This window comes from Cheilinus undulatus, linkage group 16, assembly GCF_018320785.1.
Source record: "Cheilinus undulatus linkage group 16, ASM1832078v1, whole genome shotgun sequence".
Classification (NCBI taxonomy): Eukaryota; Metazoa; Chordata; class Actinopteri; order Labriformes; family Labridae; genus Cheilinus; species Cheilinus undulatus.
The window spans coordinates 8,200,032-8,220,550 of record NC_054880.1 but is presented as its reverse complement, the minus strand read 5'-3'; the positions used below and the strand labels follow the sequence as shown (position 1 = coordinate 8,220,550).

Below are 20,519 nucleotides of genomic sequence, written 5' to 3'. Positions count from 1 at the left end.
TTTTACACTGCAATATACTGTAGATAAAAAGTACATTAAAGCAAGTGGTAAACATGCAGTTTTGGGATCAAAGATGCTACGAACACAGTTTGTAAAAATACATGATAAAGAGAAGAGGCAGCAGTGCAACAACAGAATAAAATTGCATCATACAGTGCAAAATATGGCATCTTTTTCCTCCATATAATCCTTCAATATTCAAGTGACCTGACCTCATTTCCTTTAAGGAAAGTTTGTAAACTCAAACTTTGATAATTCTCTTCACATTTTCTACATTCCTCTTCACATTACAGTACACACAGAAGCAGCAAACTCAATTTATATTCTTATTTACTGCATAAATATGACAAACAGTGTAACATTAACTGGCCTGATGTTGTCCAAGTCTTTTAAATTTGCATGAACTCTTTTACAACTGTTGCTCTTATTTTGGTTCTGTATTTTTCACTAATTGACATTTTCATCAATAAAATCTTCAATAAATATGATGAGGTCCATCAAAAGTTAAATACTACACATAATAAAAACATTTCTAATCTCACATACTGTGGATATTTCAAAGTGCTAGAGAGTTCTGGTTTTGCACTGAGGCTGTCTTCACACCATGGTGCCTCTGCTGCCGCTGCTGCTGCTGTACGACGTTGATGGGTAATCATCGTCCGATTCCTCCTCTTCTTCAGACACCTGTTCAGAGTCCGCCTCAGAGACTGTGTCATCTACCCTGGACTCTGTTTCAATCTGGAAAGAGATTAAAAGAGAAATCAGCACACGCCTGCCACCACACCTGAACACCTCTGCCAGGTGAGTAAAATGCCACTGTTACAGGAGGGTGTGGTTAGACCGACTGAACATTCAGTCTCCATGGCCACAGTAATTAAGAGAGGACTGAATGCTAAGTAGATGTTTTCTTCTGTTCTGATCAAACAGGTGATCAGTGTGAGCTCCTCATGTTTGTCTTTGTGGAGGTTGAATTAAGCATGAAAAGGATTGTTAGGATACGACTGTGCATCTAACTATAGAGATGTGTATGATCAGTAGCTAAGTTGGCACCCTTCTGCGCCTAATTTATTAGTTGGTTTACTAATAAACATTTTTGATCATGTCAGGTCCACAATACTAGTCAAATTATATATTTAGACTGTGACTTAACCACTTGCAAATATAATCCACTTTAGCTCCCGTCATTTTATATTTATTCTTGAAATTTCAACTTAATTCTCAAAATTGTGTTTCAACTTTGATCTCAACATTTCAACTTTATTCTTGACATTTCAACATTATCCTTGAAATTTCAACTTTAATTTCATCATTTCAACTTTATTCTTGACATTTAAATTTTTTTCTCGAAAATTGTGTTTCAACTTTTTCTCAAAATGTCAGCTTTAATCTCTAAACTTCAACTTTGATCTTGAAATTTCAACTTTATTAACAAAATTGTATTTCAACTTTATTCCCGAAATTTCAACTGCACTCTAAAAATTTCAACTTTAATTTCATCTTTTCGACTTTATTCTCAAAATTTCAGCTTTTTTTCTCAAAATTTAAACTTTATCCTCAAAATTTTAACTTTAACCTTGTCATTTCGACTTCATTCACAAAATTGCATTTCAATTTTTTTTTTCAAAATTTCAACTTTGGTCTCAAAAATTTGATCTTCAATCTCTGTATTTTTACTTTACTCTTGAAATTTCAACTTCAATATTGTCATTTTTATTTTAGTCATGAAATTGTATTTCAGCTTCTCAAAATTTCAACTTTAATTTTGTCATTTCAACTTTATTCACGAAATTTTAACTTTATTCTCGACATTTCAATTTTAATCACGACATTTCGACTTTAATCTCGACATTTTGACTTTATTCTTGAAATTTCAACTTTATTCTCGAAAATTCCACTTGAGTCTCGTCATTTTGACTTTATTCTTGAAATTGTATTTCAACTTTATTCTCGACATTTCGACTTTTTTCTCAAAATTTCCAGCATATTTTTTCCTTCCCCTGTGTCCCTAATCTGCTTCCGTAGAGAAGCATCATCATCAGTACTGTACCTTTTTGCCGGGCAGGTAATATTCTTCAGGGTCAGGTTTTTGTTCTCTAGGCTCCGTGTCCATGAAGGCCACATAATGGACCAGAGTGTAGATTCTGAAAGAGCACAGAGCAGCAGTGTTAAATTTTCTTCAACATTTATAGATTTTTTGTCACATTTCTGTGAATGAGAAAGTTCTTCAATGTGAGATGCTCACCTGTGGTAAAACATGGCAAGGTACTGGATCAGCACTGACAAAGCGAATCCCAGAATGAACATGAAGCCAATAGGATCAATCTGGACGGTTTCTCCTTCGCTCTGGAGGTCAAAGTCAACTTTGGGGACCTGGATAAAGAGAGTGGCTCCAAAGATTTGCAGGGTAAATGTCGCCACCAGCCACAGGGCGTTCAGGATGAAGAAGGCGAAGTTTATCTGTGTGAAAAGAAGACATATCTTATCAGAGCATTGGCAGGAGTTTCCACTTGGTATGAGCCAAGTTCAGCGCCTGACACCCACCTTATTCCTCAGTTCTCGTAGGTCACTTTTTATCTTTTCCTGCTTCTTTTTGTCGTCAGGCAGAGGTTCTAGATACTTTTTCTGAAGCTCCCTCCAAAACTCTTCCTCTTCCTGCAGAAAAACATCAAACAAAGAGATTGGGATGTTTTAGCTTTCTCTTTCTGGGGTTGTGATGTTGTCCATTACTGGGGTTGACACTACTATGCTGTGGCCTGACTGAAGAAAAACACATGCAGAAAACAAGTCTTTTCTTCTAAATCTCAGGAAAATTGCACTCTCCAAGAGCTGGAAGTAGAAAGTTAACACAAAATACTGCAGAATATGAGTGGTTGGATAGCCCAGTGGTTTACATTGCTGACTGTGGTACGTGAGATTGGGGGTTAAGACCTAGTCATAGTACGAGTTTCCAGTGTTGGCCCTTTGGCAAGGTCCTTTATGCCAGGAACACAGAGAAAAAATTATGCAAACCAAAACAAAAAAATCATACACACCTGGTCGAGTGAATCTTCCTCGAGACGCATGTCGGTAGTTGCATCTTGTAGTTGTGTAACCCAGCCTGGAGATCCGAGCAAGACAAAAGGATATTAGAAAACATCCCTGTTAAAAGTTTGATGGAGAATTTAACAAAAAAATCTGGCTAGATTCAGAAATATTGTTCCTACTTACATTGGGGTGGAGAGTAAGCAGCCTCCATTTGCCTGAAAAGCAATTAAAAAATCAATATGATGTCATGTCTTGTCATAAAGACATGAAGTTTCCAATCAAAGTTTCATTTTCAGATCCTACCTCTGTTGCTCCTCGGGGATTCCTGTGTCATCCACAATTGTGTTCAGAGGCTGCGGTTCAGACTGAGGGACCTGTGGGATCTGATTCTCCTGGTTCAACTGCTGGGCTTCAGGGTGCTCGTTCGGTTTTCTGCAACATCTCACCCATGAGAGGAGCTGCTGGAAGGTGCTTTTCACTACAAGTGTGGAAATACACATTAGTCCACTCTTCACAGAGATCATTTTGGGACATTAATGTACATCTTTTACATTTTAAACTACCTTTCTGGGTTTTGGTTTGTGGGGTGGCAGCAGCAGGCTGGGCAGCTCCAGGAGGAGGTTTTGTTTCCCTAGTGCCCCAGGAGACGTTGTTCATGTTGACCATGGAGTAGATGGTGAGAAGGAGGTAGGCGCTAGGGATGCAGATGATGTAAAGGAAGCTGTGAAAGACCAGAGGGAATTCTTGAGGATGCATTATGGCTGTGGTGATGTAGATGAAGGCCATGGCAACGACGAAAAGGCTGCTGGGCGTCAGGATGGTTCGGTCCCTTATCATTGCACCTAAAGAAACATGAAGTCATGGAGAGGTTAGCCTGAAAGCTGTCTAAAATAATTTATAGAAGATCACTTCGTGGACATATTCGTATTCAACTCACCAATAATGGACATCGACACAACCAGCATGAGGAACGCATATATGACACTCATGATCCCTGCAATAGCGATCTGAGTGTCGGCCTTGAGTTTGAAGCAAAGAATCAGGAAGATGGTTGGTGGTATCACAGCGATGATCAGGGCCCCGTTTCCTTCTATGCCAAACACGAAGGACAGACTACCTGGAAGCCACGAGAGACAAGACATTGGTATAACATGCTTTTACTGTTTTACCGATTAGGCTAACAATTTAGACATTTGTAAGACAATCAATAAGTTGTTTAGTCACTTGATCCCCTGACGTGTGAAAGTCAGATGGGGGCAGGAATGGAGAAAAAATAGTATCTTTTAGTGAAACATGGGCCTGCATGCTGCTATTATCATCATCATCATGTCAACATACTTACAGTATGATCCCAACACTTGGCTAGCTGCATCCATTTAACAGCTTTAATGCTTAATTGTTACCAGTTAGTTTCATTGACCAACATTATGACTAACAGTGTTGGTCAACGACCTTTTTCCTTGAGGAAGAGGAGACTGAGATGAGCAAAAACAGATCTCTTGTGTTCAAAACTCTGACTAAAAGTAGGTTTAGTAATTGTCAATACTAAACAAGACTAAAATGTTAGCTCTCGATTACTGAACCTGTAAAATGCATGATCATGAATGCACCAAGGATTGTGAAACCATGATCCACTATGCATTTAAGACATGTTAGTACATCAGTTAAACTATTGATAATTCATTTATTTTAGTATTTTCAATTGTATTAATTCTACAATTTGATTAGACATTTAAAAAAATGTCTATAAGTCAAGACTAAAATATAAGGACTTTTTAAAATTAAAAACTAGACCATTATGTTTGTATTTTTTTGTCAAACAAAGGTGGAATATGACTAGAAAGATTAAAAATGACTCTAGAATGACTTAAACTACAGGTACCTGTAGTTTATAAAGGCTGGGACTAAGACTACACTTATTATAGCTGGCAAGCTAACACCTATTGAAACAGTGATGTGTTGTTAACAAAAAAACAACAACCAAGGAATTATTTGCCCTACATGAACGAGCCATTCTGATGACAGCAGCTGGCTCATTTTCAAGAGCTGGTTTTTCTATTTGTTTTTGGCTAAACTGCTAAAAAGAGATGGATTTCCCATCATAATGAGTGAGACGAGACAGACATCAGCAGTGGAAATATAAGCAAGATTAGTGTCAAACTGTGCTGAACCAAACCACAGTGATTAGTGGAAATAGACCATATGCAAGCTAGACAGACACTTTTAATCTATCTCTGCATGATATTTCAAACATTTTTGATTTTTTACCTGAAAGTGTCTACTTTCAGGACTAAAAAGTAGCCAATTGATTTTTTTTTTTTTTTGTTTGAATGTTTGGCAGAGCCTTTAACAGTGTCATTTTGATTACTAATCTCGATGCAGAAATCACTTCCTGACCCCCATTTGACTTTTTTTTGCTATGATGTAAAGTCATCTGCACAAAACCTACTGCAAAGGGTAAAGATTAGAAGATCTCTTAACATTCCAGAAAGGTTGGATGTGCAGAGATTCTGTCAACAAGCACAAACCTGCAATCATAAGGCAGATGGTGGCAGGGGCCAGGATGGATGACGCCATGTTGAAGAGCTGGTAGAGCATGTATGGCTTGGATATGGAGGGATTCCTCTTAGAAATAATGCCGGTGTCACCTAGCAGATCCACCACGTTGGCCATTGTGGAAGGCCCCCATCGTCGACGCTAAAGATAGAAGAGACTTATAAGTATGGATGTTACTTTAGACCTGATAAACCTGAGGATTGTTTTGCATGAATCATGATGGTCTTATTGGCTGGCCTTAGTTCTTCTACTGACAAACCCAATTTTACAGGCTTAAACAATACAAACCTAGGCCAAACAATCACCTTGTCCCTTACCAACTACTTTACCTCAACCCTTTTGGTTATCTGAATCGGTCAGAGACTTTATAAATCTTGCAGAAAACTTCCTGTGATTTCCCATGTTGTGCCCATTATATAACTGGTTGATGGACTGGGATCATCGCCACCACTTACCTGGTTATACAGCTCTTTAAAGTCCACAGGTGCGTTGGTGTAAGCGTCAGATGCCGCGTTGTACTCCACCCTCCATCCCTGCTTCAGCAGTAGCGTACACAGCCAGCGGTCCTCGCCTGCAGGGAACAGATCACGTTTTAGAGACAAAGACAGAATGTGGGATCTACTGGACAGGACGTCCTATCAAATGACATCCATTACCTTGATCGTACTGGATGTAGTGACCGGCTTCCATGGATTTGGAGGCATATCTCTTCATCACATTGTCATCCATTAGAGCCTCTGCTCTGAACAAACTGAAGCAGCCAGGACTGCACAGCACACAGCCAATCACGTGCTCAGCTGTCTTCTGCAGCCAATGACTGACAGCGTATTCAAACTTTTGGAACCACACTGCAGGACCTGCACAGGAAAAAGAAAGCTATTTTGTCTATCAACCAAGCAGCAACACCTAGTTTCCTTAAAAAAGTCCATGTGACCCACATGAGCACCAGGCAGACATCCTACTATTTTTATGGCCCCAAACTTTGGAACTCACTACATCTCTTGTGGATGTAAAAAGATCTATTGACTGAAATGGGCAAAGTGCAGTTTTCAAACCTGATCCAGTTGGGTGAATCCTGCCACAGGCTGCCCCAACACGTGGGTACATCTTCAGACGATCAATGAGATACATCACAGCAGACGGCTGGAAATCTGTGTCCCCATCAAGAGCCAGGAGGTAGGTGTTGTGCTTCTCTTTCTGGAGAAACAGTTTTTTATTCAACATTAAGATATACAAATGATCTTCAAGTTCACAGAAGTGCTCATGTTTTCCTCATTTTACCTTGATCTCTGCTTTCAGCTCCATCTCGTTCTCATTTTTCTGCCAGCGTTTGTAATACTTGGTCATGAGCTTCCAGCCAAAGAGATAGTAAAGGTACATGATCTAGAAAAAATGAAATGAGCATGAGCAAAACAGGAGTACCTCTCTAAAAAATCCTGTATTTGATATGTTAGTGGTTCTATTTGTACCTGAGACCATCTCTTCTTGTGGCGAATGAGGTCTTTGTCTTTAAAGTGAACTGTGATTTGGTTCCCATGTGGCATGACGAGCACAATACGACCTCCGTACGGTGTCCTTATGACTGTCTGATCAGGGATCTGCTGCTTCTTTATGAACAACTTATCATTGATATTTGAGAAGATCCTGATGGCGAACAATAAGAGAAGACCTTATATGCTACAGTCGGATTAGAACAGGACATAGCACCATCGACGAACCCAACAATAATCATTCTTACCCGTAAACTTCTGCGAGGACTTCCACCAGGGTTGTTGCATATTCATTGAGATGACGGCCCTGACTCCCCTCGACATCTTTGAAGGCGTCATCAAAGTAGATGTGGGCTTCGAAGGTGAAATCGTTAAACTGCTGCTCTCCCTTCGGTCTGTACTTGTCCAGTCTGAGGAATGCAAACACAGATGGAAACATAAAGTACACTGCTTAACTATCTGATCAGACTGAAGTCTTAATCGCTTAGAAAATGGAGACAAAACCTGCCAGTTTAGACTGTTTAGCTTAAGGAAAACTCCTTTAGGCTAAAATTATGCAACTGTTTTCTATTTTCTTTTCCCCTACTTGTGTTTTATCAACTAAACTACTTGGCCCAGTTTTGGCACTGATTTAGGGTGTTCTTACAGCTGGCGGCATGGTCCATCTGTGCTGGTATGAAAGCTGTCCAACAAACTCTGGTACAACCTAAGCAGCCAGGCCAAGACTTTTTGAAAAGCTGGGTTTGGGTCCACTGTTATTATGATTTTTGTGGGGTTGATTTGCAGTGAGAACACAAACTGACCTAATGCCAACCCGACTCTGGAAGCATAGGGCTCTTTGGATCAAGCCAGCTACAGTAGTCAGTGGAATACGTGATCAAAACTTGCAAAGATGGGTTGCCAGTTAAGCTCAGTTAGTAAACTGAGGCTACAGTCCTCAATGCACTTGTTGCACATCCAAATCCCAATCCTGGCTCATGCTTGGTGCATGCTTCCCTCTGCTTTCACAATGATTAAGATTTGAAAACTGTCTAGCGTGTAGCTGGCCTTTTAGAGAGGTTGGGAGAAAGGGCAATATGACATTGACTGAATTTCCAACAATAAGACACGGGACTCACCTGAACATGGAGATGATGATGTTCATCATTTCGTCGTAGGTCTCATGCCACATGGTCGCGCAGAGATACACCATGGCTCTATCAGGATGCCTGAAACTTGACATGACAGGAGTGGCAAATATTAGAGAAAACTTGCTCATTTAATTTTAGCTTGTTTAATTGGGCAATGATTTCAAAAACGAGGGGAGTTGGTATTTTCCAATAGTGGCTGGTGCATTAACTCAACACTTGTGGGCTTAATCTATTTACCCTGAATGATCAGTCAAACTTGTATGCCACTGCATGCTATTGTGTGTTTTCTATGGCTATAAGATCCAGTTACTGTGCTCAGATCCTGAAAATTTATGAGCAGGGTCTGGCCACAGAGGATTTGGGGAGGGGCAGGGGGAGGTAGTGGGGAAGGGATGGTAAGGTGTAGGCAAGGAGAGCAGGAAAGCTGTAGAGGAAGGATGTTTAGGGTAAGGAAAGGAGTTGGAGGAGGCAGTTAGAGATGGATGGTTAGGGTTAGCTGAGTGATGGGGGCAGTCAGGGTTAGGCAAGGGTTGGGATAGGCAGTAGGGGAGGGTTGGTTAGGGTTCGAAGAGGGGCCAGGTAAGGTTGTGGAAGTAGGACTTTCCAAGTTATTTGAAGAATAATTTTCACATTATCTTTGCTGTATGACCAAAGGAACATTTATCTCCGCTAGCCAGCCACTCATGCTAACTCGCCTTTGTTGATTCTTGTGGACAAAGACAAATGGACACTTCATACACACTTACTTCCTTTTGCCTCTGGTTGGGATGTCATATCTAGTGTTTAGCAGAAGGGACTGCTCAATGAAAGCTCCTTCATACAGCCTCCTGACGAACAGGTCTTGGGTCCTCTGGATACGATAGATACTGAGATACCACAGGTGGAGAGTTGCCAACACTAGACCGAGCCACCAGGCCAATGCAGAAGCTAAAGGAAGATTAACAAACACATAGGGTAGGTTTTATTTTTCTTCACAACTTCTTCCCAGTAGCTTATACTAGGCCTTTCTTAACGTACCTGTCAGGAAACCTATGTCCCAGAGCTTGGACATGTCCAGGAAGCACAGAGTGTGTGTAACATCTAACACGAGATTTGGGAACACACTTCCATTCAGGGGTTGGCTTCTTGCATCTACAACTTCAAAGCAGTAACCTGTGAAGTTGACACTAGTCCCGTTCAGACTGATTCTGTAGTCCTGATAGTAAACAATGACTGGAATGACAAGCAGAGCCATGACAGCAAGTGTGGCCAGGTACAAAGGCAGGATGAAGCACCGTCTCAGGACGTGCATTTTGCAGGCTAGGACTGTAAACCAGTGGCAGAAAGCAGAGGAGATCAGCTGAACCCCGATGATGATGGCTATGATTCTTGTTTCACGTTGCGGGATGGACTTGACAATGTCCCAATCCATTTTGGCAAGGGGGACAAAGGCACCAACCACAATGGCCGTCACTGCAATCCTCAGCAGGCTGGACAGCATCTGCAGCATGTTCCTGCATTTTGAGATGTCTCTGCAAAGGATCTTGAGGGCCACTGACTTGCTGTTCTCGCTAATCAGCCTGCAGTAGGTTTCCCACCAGTTAAAAGACACCAAGACACAGCCACCAACAGCCAGGCCAACCCAAATGATCATCCTGGTGTCAGTGGGATCCTTCATTATGTAATGGAAGAGGAACAAGACAAAACCGAGCAGGAGGAGGATGAAGGCGGTGATGGATGGCAGCAGGAAGCGGTTCTGTTGCTTGGCAGTGCATTGAGTGGTCACCTGCAGGATGGCAGAGAGGATGGCTACACCATTCAGTATGCTCGCATTGGTGACAATGTCCAAGTGTGGCATTGCGACGATGGTGAGAATCGCTGCCCCACCAGATGCCATAAACTCCATGAAAAGAACCTGTAAAGGAAGAGGACGGGAGTAAACGCCTTCATGTTCAACTTAAACAAAAGATAGAGAGAAATCTGTTTGACAAATGTCTTTACCAGGGCGAGAGTTTCTTTTCTGGGCAGCTTGGATGTTTTGTAGCATGCCTTCCAGATGCTTTTCAAAAACAAAAGGACACTTGATGCAATGAGAGCGCAGGCGATGCATAGCAGAGCGACAGGTTTCTGGTTGTCTGGGAGGATTTTTGTGCCTTCATTGGACAAAGTGATGAGGAGGAGGAGAGAAGTCTGGAACGGAGTGAAAAGTTATTTAATCAATAAAATAATGTTGGGTGTTAAACTTAACATAGCCATTCTGAGTTACCTACAAACCAAACTGTAAGAGAGAACAAGTATAGCACAGTCCTGACTGTATTAAGCTCAAGTGTGTAAGTAAAAATAGTTGCAAACCTTGCTACAAAGCGCCAATCCAAACACAATTATGAAGACCAAAATCACAGTAATAATCTTTAATAGTTTGATCATCTTCCATGGCGTGTGTTCATCTTCGATGATTGGGACTTCTCGACAGGTGTCCCACGGCCTCCTGAACAAAAACACCAAAATGAGAGTTTTACAGGAAGGTTGAAGGAAACTTTAAGTTACAAATTACAAAACAATGAATTTAGGGCATATGATACTGTAAAGGAGGGGAAAAATGCTGGATAAACAAAGAAGGAAAGCAACAATTTTACTGGAATAAAAAAGACTGTATGGTCGAAATGATGTGATAAAAATATATATTCTAGTATGTATATTTTTTCTATATTTGTACGTATTATGACATTGAGCTGCGGTGTGTAGATATCTTTTATATCATGTAAAAAAGTCATCCCAGCTGAACAAGGTCATACAGTTTGTTCAATTTTCCTAATACGACACAGGATGGCAGAGTCCCAACCAAAAACGAGTCAGTGCTACTGCAGATCATAAAATTTTCAAAATGAAGCAGAAGGTGGTTAGGTTTAGGCGTTGGCAGGGACACTAGTGAGATGAATGTGTTTTAAACAGGCTAATTAAAGGTAAATCAGGTTTGAGACTTATCTTTGCTAATTAGGGACCAATTATCGCATCTAGGTTTGACTCTCCTCGCCTTCTTAAACAATGACTAACTCTCCGTCAAACCTGTAGCACAAGGGTGACCCAAAGAACATAAAAAGTGGTGACAACCAGTATTGTGGTGATGCCTGCAGAAGTGGGTGCGTCTTAATTTTTTTAAAATCTTTTTTTTACGTAGGTCATCCCGTGATATAAACAAAGGCCAGCTTGCATTTTTAGCTCCTAACTTCTGCTGCTTCAGGCACCAAGAATTGTTGTGAAAATTACAGCCAAGATTAGATTTCACAACCAGAACTGGTGACTTCAGGCTAAGTCAACTTCTAATCATGCATGTTCAATTATTTTCACACTCCTTAGCAGTGTTGGGATCAATGCATGACAAAGCAACAGAACTGAACTTGCTAAAATAAGACAGTAACACACTAAAACATAACTCTTGCCAAAATATGACAATGGAACACAACAAGATAACCCAGTAAAATATGCTAAATATAAACAATAAAACACTTAAAGATCACTGAGTAAAAAAGCCAGAGTATGGCATTAAAACAGAAGATTAACGTGTTAAAGTAAGAGGATAAAACACTTAAATATAAACCAAGTAAACATGCCAAAATACAACAATCACACAATCAAAGATAACTTGGTAAAGCATGCTTAAATATGATAACAAAACACTGAAAGATTACTCAGTAAAACAAGCAAAAATACAACTATAAAATACTAAAAACTCAGTAAAACAAGCTAAAATAATAAGATTAAACACTTGATAAAATTAAATACTAAACTTAAGGATATCCTGAAACTTAAAGAGAAAAAGACAACTCATAAATCTATGAAAAAAAATTTAAAATGCTAAAATAAAATTCAGCCAAAATCCAGACTTAAATAGTTTTAATTCCATTTAACGTGTTGCCATGCTGAGAGTTAAAATGCAATTAAAAAGCAGAAATCACTTCTTATCATAAATGTGTGACACTTTATAGTTTAAAAAGAATGATGGTAGAACAAAATATTTCATAAAAACATGCATATCTGTCTTATCCTCAAACAAAATTAGAAAGGGCTTCCTTGTATTAAATTCTCACTACTGTTTTAATAAAAGCTTTAGTTTTTCCCCATAGCTAAAAGAATATAATCAATTATAAACATGTGCACTTACTTGGGCAGATCTCTTTCCTCCTCCATCCTGACTATGCAAATGGTACCCGCAGAGGAAACATCTGTATTTTAAGGCTTGTGCACCTGAGTGACTCATACACTGAAGACACTCCCAGTCAGCTGGTTGTGCCACAGGTACGTAAACTATTTACATGAGCCTCACAGATGGAATGAAGTCCCAGTAAATAGTTTGAACAGTTTACACCTGATGTTTAATTTAGATTCCAATACAGATATTAAAAGGCCCTGAATACAAAACTGACACACTGAAATAGGTTTCTTTTATTTTCTCTGGTTATTTCTCCATGCTGGGGTTTGGGTTTGTGGTGTTCTCACTTTGAAGATAAGATCTTAAGGATCTGATTTCTGGTAGAGATTTGTCATTTAAGAAAGATTTCCACCAATGGGGAGCCGCCAAAGAGGCGTGAAAGTGATGGTTGAAAAAAGGGTTTAAGACGCATTGTGGAGTTAATCGTTAATTAATTAAATGAGTCATTGTGCTAATTATGCTGACAACGTCTGTACCAAGGCTGTGTTTAATATAGACATTATAATATAGACATTATCAACCATTCAGTTACCATTGCTTAATATATGTACCCATCTTTAAACACTGATAAAAAGTTTTGGGACATTTCATGCCCTTACTAAAAAAACCTGCTGTTCTCTTTAGGTTTTGGTGTTCATTATATTTATAAAACAAAAGTGAGGAAATTTGTGTTTGGTACATTATTTCTTTGTTGTAACAGTGCTTCTTGGCAATACATTTTATACCGCTGGAAAGCCTGTTTATTACCCTTTTAAATGATGCCACATTTGTAACATGCAATTGAGGGATGAGAAGCAGAGCTGAGTGTGTGGGTTGCGCCCATGAAAAATGTGCCAAATCTCTGCCAGTGCCAAACAGCTGATTCTGCCATTGACTCTTGTTTGGTGTTTGGTGGACTGGATGATTAAAGTTTGAAGAAACAAGACATATTGACAATTTAAAAATGTATCCATTTAACAAACAGGAGCCTCAGTAGTGTGTGGAAGAACCATACACAGCCACAAGAGCCTGGCTCCTCCTCCTCATGCTGGTCACCAGCCTGGTCACACATTGCTGTGGGATGGTATCCCATTCTTCAACCAGCATTTGTCACAAGTCAGCCAATGTGGTTGTGTTGGTCACTCTGGCATGAACAACAAGCCCAAGCTGATCCCACAAGTGTTCAGTGGGGTCGAGGTCAGGCCATCCCATCCTCTCCACTCCCAAATTCTGGAGGTAGTCTCTGATAAACCCCGCTCTGTGGGGGTGAGTGTTGTCATCTTGGAGGACAGAGTTCTTGCTGACAGGGTGAGAAAACGGTCTTCTTGGGGTGTTGTTGTCTTCTTGGGACGCCCACTTCGCGGCCTGTCTCTGACATCCCCCGTTATATGGAACTTGGCCTTCAGTTTGGAGATGGTAGAGTTCACTCCAAACAATACCGCAACTCGGTTTTGCGGAACACCAGCTTGAAGTTGCCCAACTGATGGGCCCTATCCAGATCAGTCAAACGTGGCATGCCGATTCTTGAAGCAGACATCTACTGACCACTGTAGCAGGGCCCATGCTCACAGCTGCAGCAGAGAAGATTTGGCACATTTTGGGCGCAACCCACATACTCAGCTCTGCTGCTCATCCCACAAATGCATGATCCTTACAAATGCGGCACCACTTAAAAGGGTAATAAACAGGCTTTCCAATGGTGCAAGATTTATTACCAAGAAGCATTGTTACAACAAAGACATAATGTACTAAACAGACATTTCCTTACTTTTTGTTTTAAGTTTATTTATATTTCATATATATATTTATCTATTTTTTATTTATTTATTTGTGTATGTGTGTGTTTGTGTGGGTGTTGGGGTGTGTGTGTGTGTGTGTGTGTGTGTGTGTGTGTGTGGGGGGGGGGGGGGGGGGGGTTCTTTCTTATTCTATTTCTTATTCATTCCTGAATTTTTATGGATATTTTATGGAATTTGGGGGATGTTTGACGCAGAATTAGTTTGGAAATTTTTCCATGATTTTGGGTAGAAATTGTTTTGTAATTTCATTGGAAATTCTGGGTAAGATTTGCCCTTAAATTCTGGAGAACTTGCTTGAAATTCTTCTGGAATTTTTAGGGAATATTAATAATAATTATTTGAAATCCAATCTTTTTTTTTTTTTCCAGAAAATTTCACTAAAAAAATTGATGAATGGTAAATGATTTTTAAATGGGATTTTTTAAAAGAGATTTTTTTTTTGGTAATGTCTTGAAAATTTTAGGGAATTTGAGGGGATCTTTTTTTTAGTTATTGAAATCGAATAATTTTAAAATAAATTTTCCAAGACTTGAACATTTCAGAACTTTGTTTTGTATTGTGCAGTAAGATAGGTCAATTGTCCTAATCTGCAGACAAAACGTTTTGGAGAAAACCACTTCCTGTTTCAGAGCAGGGCTTAGATTTTATACTTATCAAGTCACACTTGTAAGTCTCTGTTTTGATTGATTTACATTTTATGCTCAAACTTTTTTGGAAATGGGGTTTGTCTGATAGCAGGGTTATGCATAAACAGGGGCGGGGCTGATTTCATCTGATTGGCTGGTGCGCCCTTTCCTGGGGCTTGCTGGTACCAGGTTTAGTTAAGTCTGACTTCAGCATGGGGCCAAATGGGGGCCTCTTTAAAGACAGACTCAAATGGAAATTTAAAAACCTGCAGTTTCTTTGCACTTCTTTATTGGCCTCACTTTTAAACATCAGAGGTTTCCACTTCAAAAAGACTGTACAGCTATCTGCCGCACACAGCTTAAGTTTGCATCATGGAAATGGAAAGATTTTCTAGCACATTTTGTGGCACACCAGGCTGAGAGTCAATGAGGTCAGGGTTAGTTCCAGCTCTTATGTCATGGCTGTAGGAATATGAGAAAACCAGTTATCAGTGCTGATCTCTAACAAGAATGCATGAACGCCTTGTGTCACCTGAATGATGATGTGGCAGATCTGAAATGTGATACGATGACCAGTAGCACCACAAAAGTGAAAAGAGTATGTGGCATTCAACATTTGACCTTACTGTAAATTTTGTGAGGTCTTCCTCAGGACCTGAAAAGTTAAGGTCTTCTTCTTCTCTAACTTTTTAATTTTGTGTCTATTTGCTGGCTTTATGCCACTATTATGGGGCTTACGGGGCCTCTAGTAGTCTGGGGCCCCTGCTAAGTTCCTACCTTTGCCTAATGGGAAAGTCCGCCTCTGGTTATGGACAACTTTACTCATTCTTTCATGATGAGATGGTAAATGCTATCTCGAACAAACCTCCAAGCATACTGGAAGTTTCTGATAATGATTTTAGAGACAGTTATCTCAGAAGAGTGGAAAAACATCTGAAGTAGATATTTATCTGCATATTCATTCAACCATCAGCTTCGATTACTGCAGGCTCCCTAATCAGATTTCAGGTGTTTTCCCAGACTGTTTTATAACAAATTTAAGTTTTTATTTCCTGAAACTACTTTCTGTAGAAGATAAAACCTTTTCTCCAACACGCAACACTTTAAATCAGTTCCTTAGAATTAAAAAAAAAAAAAAAGGCTTGAATTCAACATTTAACCTGCTACTGCTTCCTGATCAAACTGACCCTTAAAACCAAACATTTTCTGCTTATTGATGATGACCTTCAGGTTTACATGACTTTAAAAAATCTGTTAATTTAAACTTTTTTATTTACTCACTACAAATGAATGCAAAGTCTTTAGCAAGAGAAGATTCCTCAACAGAAAACAGTGCAAACAAGATGCAACCATTGATGCAAAAGTGCCAGTAATGTCGCATTATTTAGAACACCTAAATAATGACACTTTAGGGGTTTTTTTTGGACCAATAATGGGAATTAAAGCTCTTTTAGTGATAAGGGTCATTTGGCTCAGCTCACCAAGAACAGCTGGCTGTTTTGGCTCTCAAACAGCTCTTCATGTGGTTACCAGTTTGACTTCTTTAGACCTACCAAACTGAGCAAAGTTATGACATATGATCCATATTTGTGCTGATATTCAACTCCAATTATGCTTAATTTATTAATGAATAAAAATATCATGTAATTATTTTTCAAAATAATCTGTCTTCTGAAAAACACTGTGGGTCAGATGAAAACGGCTCACTTGGCTGGGCTGTTTGACACACCTGATATAAAACAGCATTACACCATCAAACTCATGTCGCTGTTCCTGTGGTAGAGCAGTGTGGGGAAAAGATCAACCCTTCTAGCAAGTCCAGTAACACACAGACTCACAAAACATATCTAAAATAATAATAATATTATTAATAATGATATCAAAAAAATACAAATATGAAATGGCTCTTAAATGGGATAGGGATCTCATCGATTATGTAAAAGAGCCGGTTCTTTGTACTGGCTCGTTCACTTATGACACATCACTAGATGTGATGATGTTAAAGCACATTTAATACACATCTGAAGCTGTGTTCCTCCATTGCATTAAAATCCTCACATAGCCTCTGTATTTAAATGTAATAGCATCAGTAATGTCTCAGACATAAAAAAAAAAAACACATGAAGAGGTTGAGGGGTCTCGGAGCTCCACAGTATCTTCTTTCCAGCTGCTACTGCATGTAACTTTTCGTCTTCGTGTGTTTTGTTGTGCCTGCTGCTTCTTCCTCTGTTATTCGCTGATAGTAAATGGTTACGAACATAATTGCCAACTAGACTGGATGTGAAATCCACAGGAATTCAGATCTTTTTATCATTTGGATGTTTTCATGATGAGTGTACACCGAACTGTGATGTACGAACCACCACGCTTCAGGAAAAATAAGAATACTGACTCTGGTAAAAAAATATTTGGTTGTTTGATGACAAACCACAGCTGTCAAGTTAAACCAAAATATGTTAAGTATCAAAACTACTAGGGCTGACATCTTTCACTCTGTTGGTTGACATGCTCTCACCCGACCTAAATCCCTGCTTGGCGGATGGTCGCATATGAGAATGAAACGAACAATGCAGCACTGCACACTACAGATAGAGAGGCACACAAAGTGATGCGTTTACGCTGTAAATAGCTTGGAACAACATATCTGAAACTTGACATACAGACGCTGTACTAAAGTGGCGTAGCGTCTCTATTCTGCCCTTCATCAGAGCCTGACTCCCCTGGCCTGTTTAATTTACCCGTCAATATATACGTAGTATTGTCCATTTATCATCAGATTTGAATTTTCACGTTAGCGTAGACGTCTGTCACTGACATAGACTTTAAAAAGAATTGGACAAACCCTGTGTGAGGTCAGCCGTCTGCTAACAATAGGCGGACTCAAACGGCTCTTGAAGCCAATCCGCGGAGGCTTCCATCAACCTAATGGGCCGCCCACTAAGCGCAACTTCCTGTCAGCTAGCTAGCTAGCATTCTGGTTGACAGAAATGTAGCCTCTGCCTGTTGAGCTATCTGCTGCTGCTGGTTAGTAGTTATCATTATGAATTATCACTGACTTAATACAAACAATAATCTGAGGTTGTTTTTTGGGCTACATGAAACTGAAAAATTATCGTGCCGTGATCACAGAAATCATATGACAAACGGTTACGAAATAATGAAATAATGAGGATAAAACCATGTGGATCACAGTCACACAGAGTGTTTTACAGTATATTGAAGGTTGGGTGTTCATGCACAACTGCTTTGAGTTTCCACAGAGTTTCCTTTGGTAGACTACAGCCCTAAAAACCCCATTTTAAAATATCGTTAAACTTAACAAAATTATTGTGCCTTGCAATGCTTATTCACAACATGAACCACCTTTTAAATAAGTGGCGCATGACTCACTCATTTTTTGTTCTTGCACAGCTATGTCAGGATATTAGAGGGATGAAGAATCAATCAATCAGTCAAACTTTATTTATAAAGTGCTTTTCATACATAACATGTAACTCAAAGTGCTTTACATAGACAAAATAAAAAGATTCCCTCAAACCCACCCACCCCCACCAAGAAGAAGCTGTGACAGATCAACTTTTACAAGTTTTACTGAGAAATACTCGCCTCTATTTCCTCAATACACACGTCACATTCCTTTCGTATTGCATCTGTCACACAATTTATATTGTTTGTTTTCCATTTAGCAGTCAGCAGAGATTATATTCCTTTGAAAAATGCCACACCTCATCAATCACAATGTGAACCGTGCAGAGAGTCTGCCCTGTGGGACTTCTGAACTGCTTCTGTCGTATCAAATTTCCTCTGCTTCATAAAAACAAAGAACGCCCTGTCAAAATGACAGTGGTAAACATATGTGGGTAAATCTACCTGAAGACTTTCTTTCAGACCCTGGGGGCTAGATTCTCTAAGATAAACTTTGACATAAGAGATTGGTAGCTATCCAAACAGATATCTGGTTCATTAGCTGCTTTAAATAGTCCAGACTAACAGCTAGTTCAGAGGGTTGATAAATTTAAAGATCAAATGATTTACAGGAAGACAGCCGCAAAATGCTCAGTCATGCTTACACTATAATCCTTAATCAAATATTTACTTAAACTATGCATACTTAAACTGTTTGAATTTAGCACCAAAAATCTTGGATTGTTATTTAAACTGTCTAATAGAGAGAGAGAATCCCTGCAAAGGAAGAGCTTTTTATGGAAAGCTAAGAGTGGATCTGAAATCAGAAAGAGCCGTTTTGTTGATCCCCAGAGTCTGTTGACATAATGGTATTTGTAGTGTGTTTCCAAGCCCAGAAGACGCTGGTTTTACTGGATAAACTATGTAACAAAAACACTGACGTAGTCTCAGTGAAATTATCTCTTGGTTTCTGGAGAGGCATTTTGAAGCTAATTTATGGCAGTCATTAGCTGTGTTTACATGCACCACTTGTAATCGGAATAAATGATCTGAATAAGAACGCTTAAATAAAATCATGGGAATAAAATCCTCCAATTTGAAAAGAAATTTCATTCTGATCAATAAGGGTGGTTTCAGATCTGCGTCTATGAAAACACTTGATCTGATCATCATCACCGTTTTGGGCGAGTTTTGTCTTACCGTGTCGCTCTGCCACACAGACGGACCAAACAGAAACATGGCTGGAGCAAAACAAAACTGGTCCGTTCCTGAGATAGCTTTTTTACACAAAGCTTTAAAAGAGCACCAAAATTGTGTATCAGTTAATCTAAGGTACAGATAAGAAATTGTAGTACAATCCAAAATTTGAAGTATTTGAAAAACTGAACGAGTACCAGTGGTTTATTAACAACAAAGGTGAGGAAAAATTTCCTTCTTCTACAGCAAATTTTCAGTAGATTTGACCGGTGAGATGATGCTGCGCATGTCAGAGAAGTTTTATTCAGATTACATGTGATGCATGAGCACTCACATCTGAATTGGATCATATTTTTTAGCGCCCATGTGAACAGAAAAGTTTAAATCTCTTATCTGAATAAATTCAATGGGAATGTAAAAAAAGAGGACATATAACTGCTGTTATTATGTTGAAAATGCTTTCTAAACCTGATTTTGATTATTCTAGTAACAGCCAAAGACTTGGAGTTAGGGTCTAACACAGTGGTAACAAGAATTTTTTCCCTATTGTCCCCCCTACTCATTTCTAAGGCAAGCTGAACCCCCCTAGGACCAACATGGGCAAAGTACAAATCAATTTTAATTGTTTTCAATTATAGACCTAAATACATTTGCCCTTGACAAAAGATCTTCGTTTAAAATATTCATTACTTTACTTAAAAAAAAAAAAGCAGATCAGTGATTCTTCAAGAAAAAATGTAAAAATTCTCAAGTTTAAAAAGTTGTTAACTTAAGAGAAAAGAAATACTATTATTTTTACTTCAAAGGTATAGGTATATGTATGTGAAGCAAAATTTAAATTTTTGGAATTATAGAGTCTGAAAGTGGAAAATCCAACCACTGTTTTAAGTTTGGTTACCTGTAAATTTTTGACTGTACACTGCTGTAAATTTATGATTTTAAAACTTTACATTTTGAGATTTTTATTTTCTGATTTTTAAACTCTGAATTTCAAAGTTTGTTTTTATAAACCTACTACATTATGACCCCTCAATTTTTTATTTTTTCCCCCAAAATGTTAACATTTTTGCACAAATATGGTTTGACAGAGAATACTCAGGAGGGCAGAGTCACAAACTGTCACT

The 20,519-nt window shown here is 39.1% G+C and overlaps 1 protein-coding gene across 1 annotated transcript; it reads right to left on the bottom strand.

Annotated features, from left to right (window-relative positions):
• Positions 1-597: 597 nt before the first annotated feature.
• Positions 598-12,367, bottom strand: LOC121523511 (chitin synthase chs-2-like). Its single transcript, XM_041808429.1, is given in 21 exon segments — positions 598-738; positions 2,048-2,141; positions 2,243-2,457; positions 2,542-2,652; positions 3,033-3,097; positions 3,208-3,239; positions 3,328-3,502; positions 3,588-3,866; positions 3,962-4,141; positions 5,553-5,721; positions 6,036-6,151; positions 6,237-6,437; positions 6,636-6,963; positions 7,050-7,224; positions 7,319-7,480; positions 8,189-8,284; positions 8,947-9,127; positions 9,218-10,094; positions 10,181-10,369; positions 10,532-10,667; positions 12,342-12,367. Coding segments are annotated over 21 exon segments (3,948 nt in total).
• Positions 12,368-20,519: the final 8,152 nt, after the last annotated feature.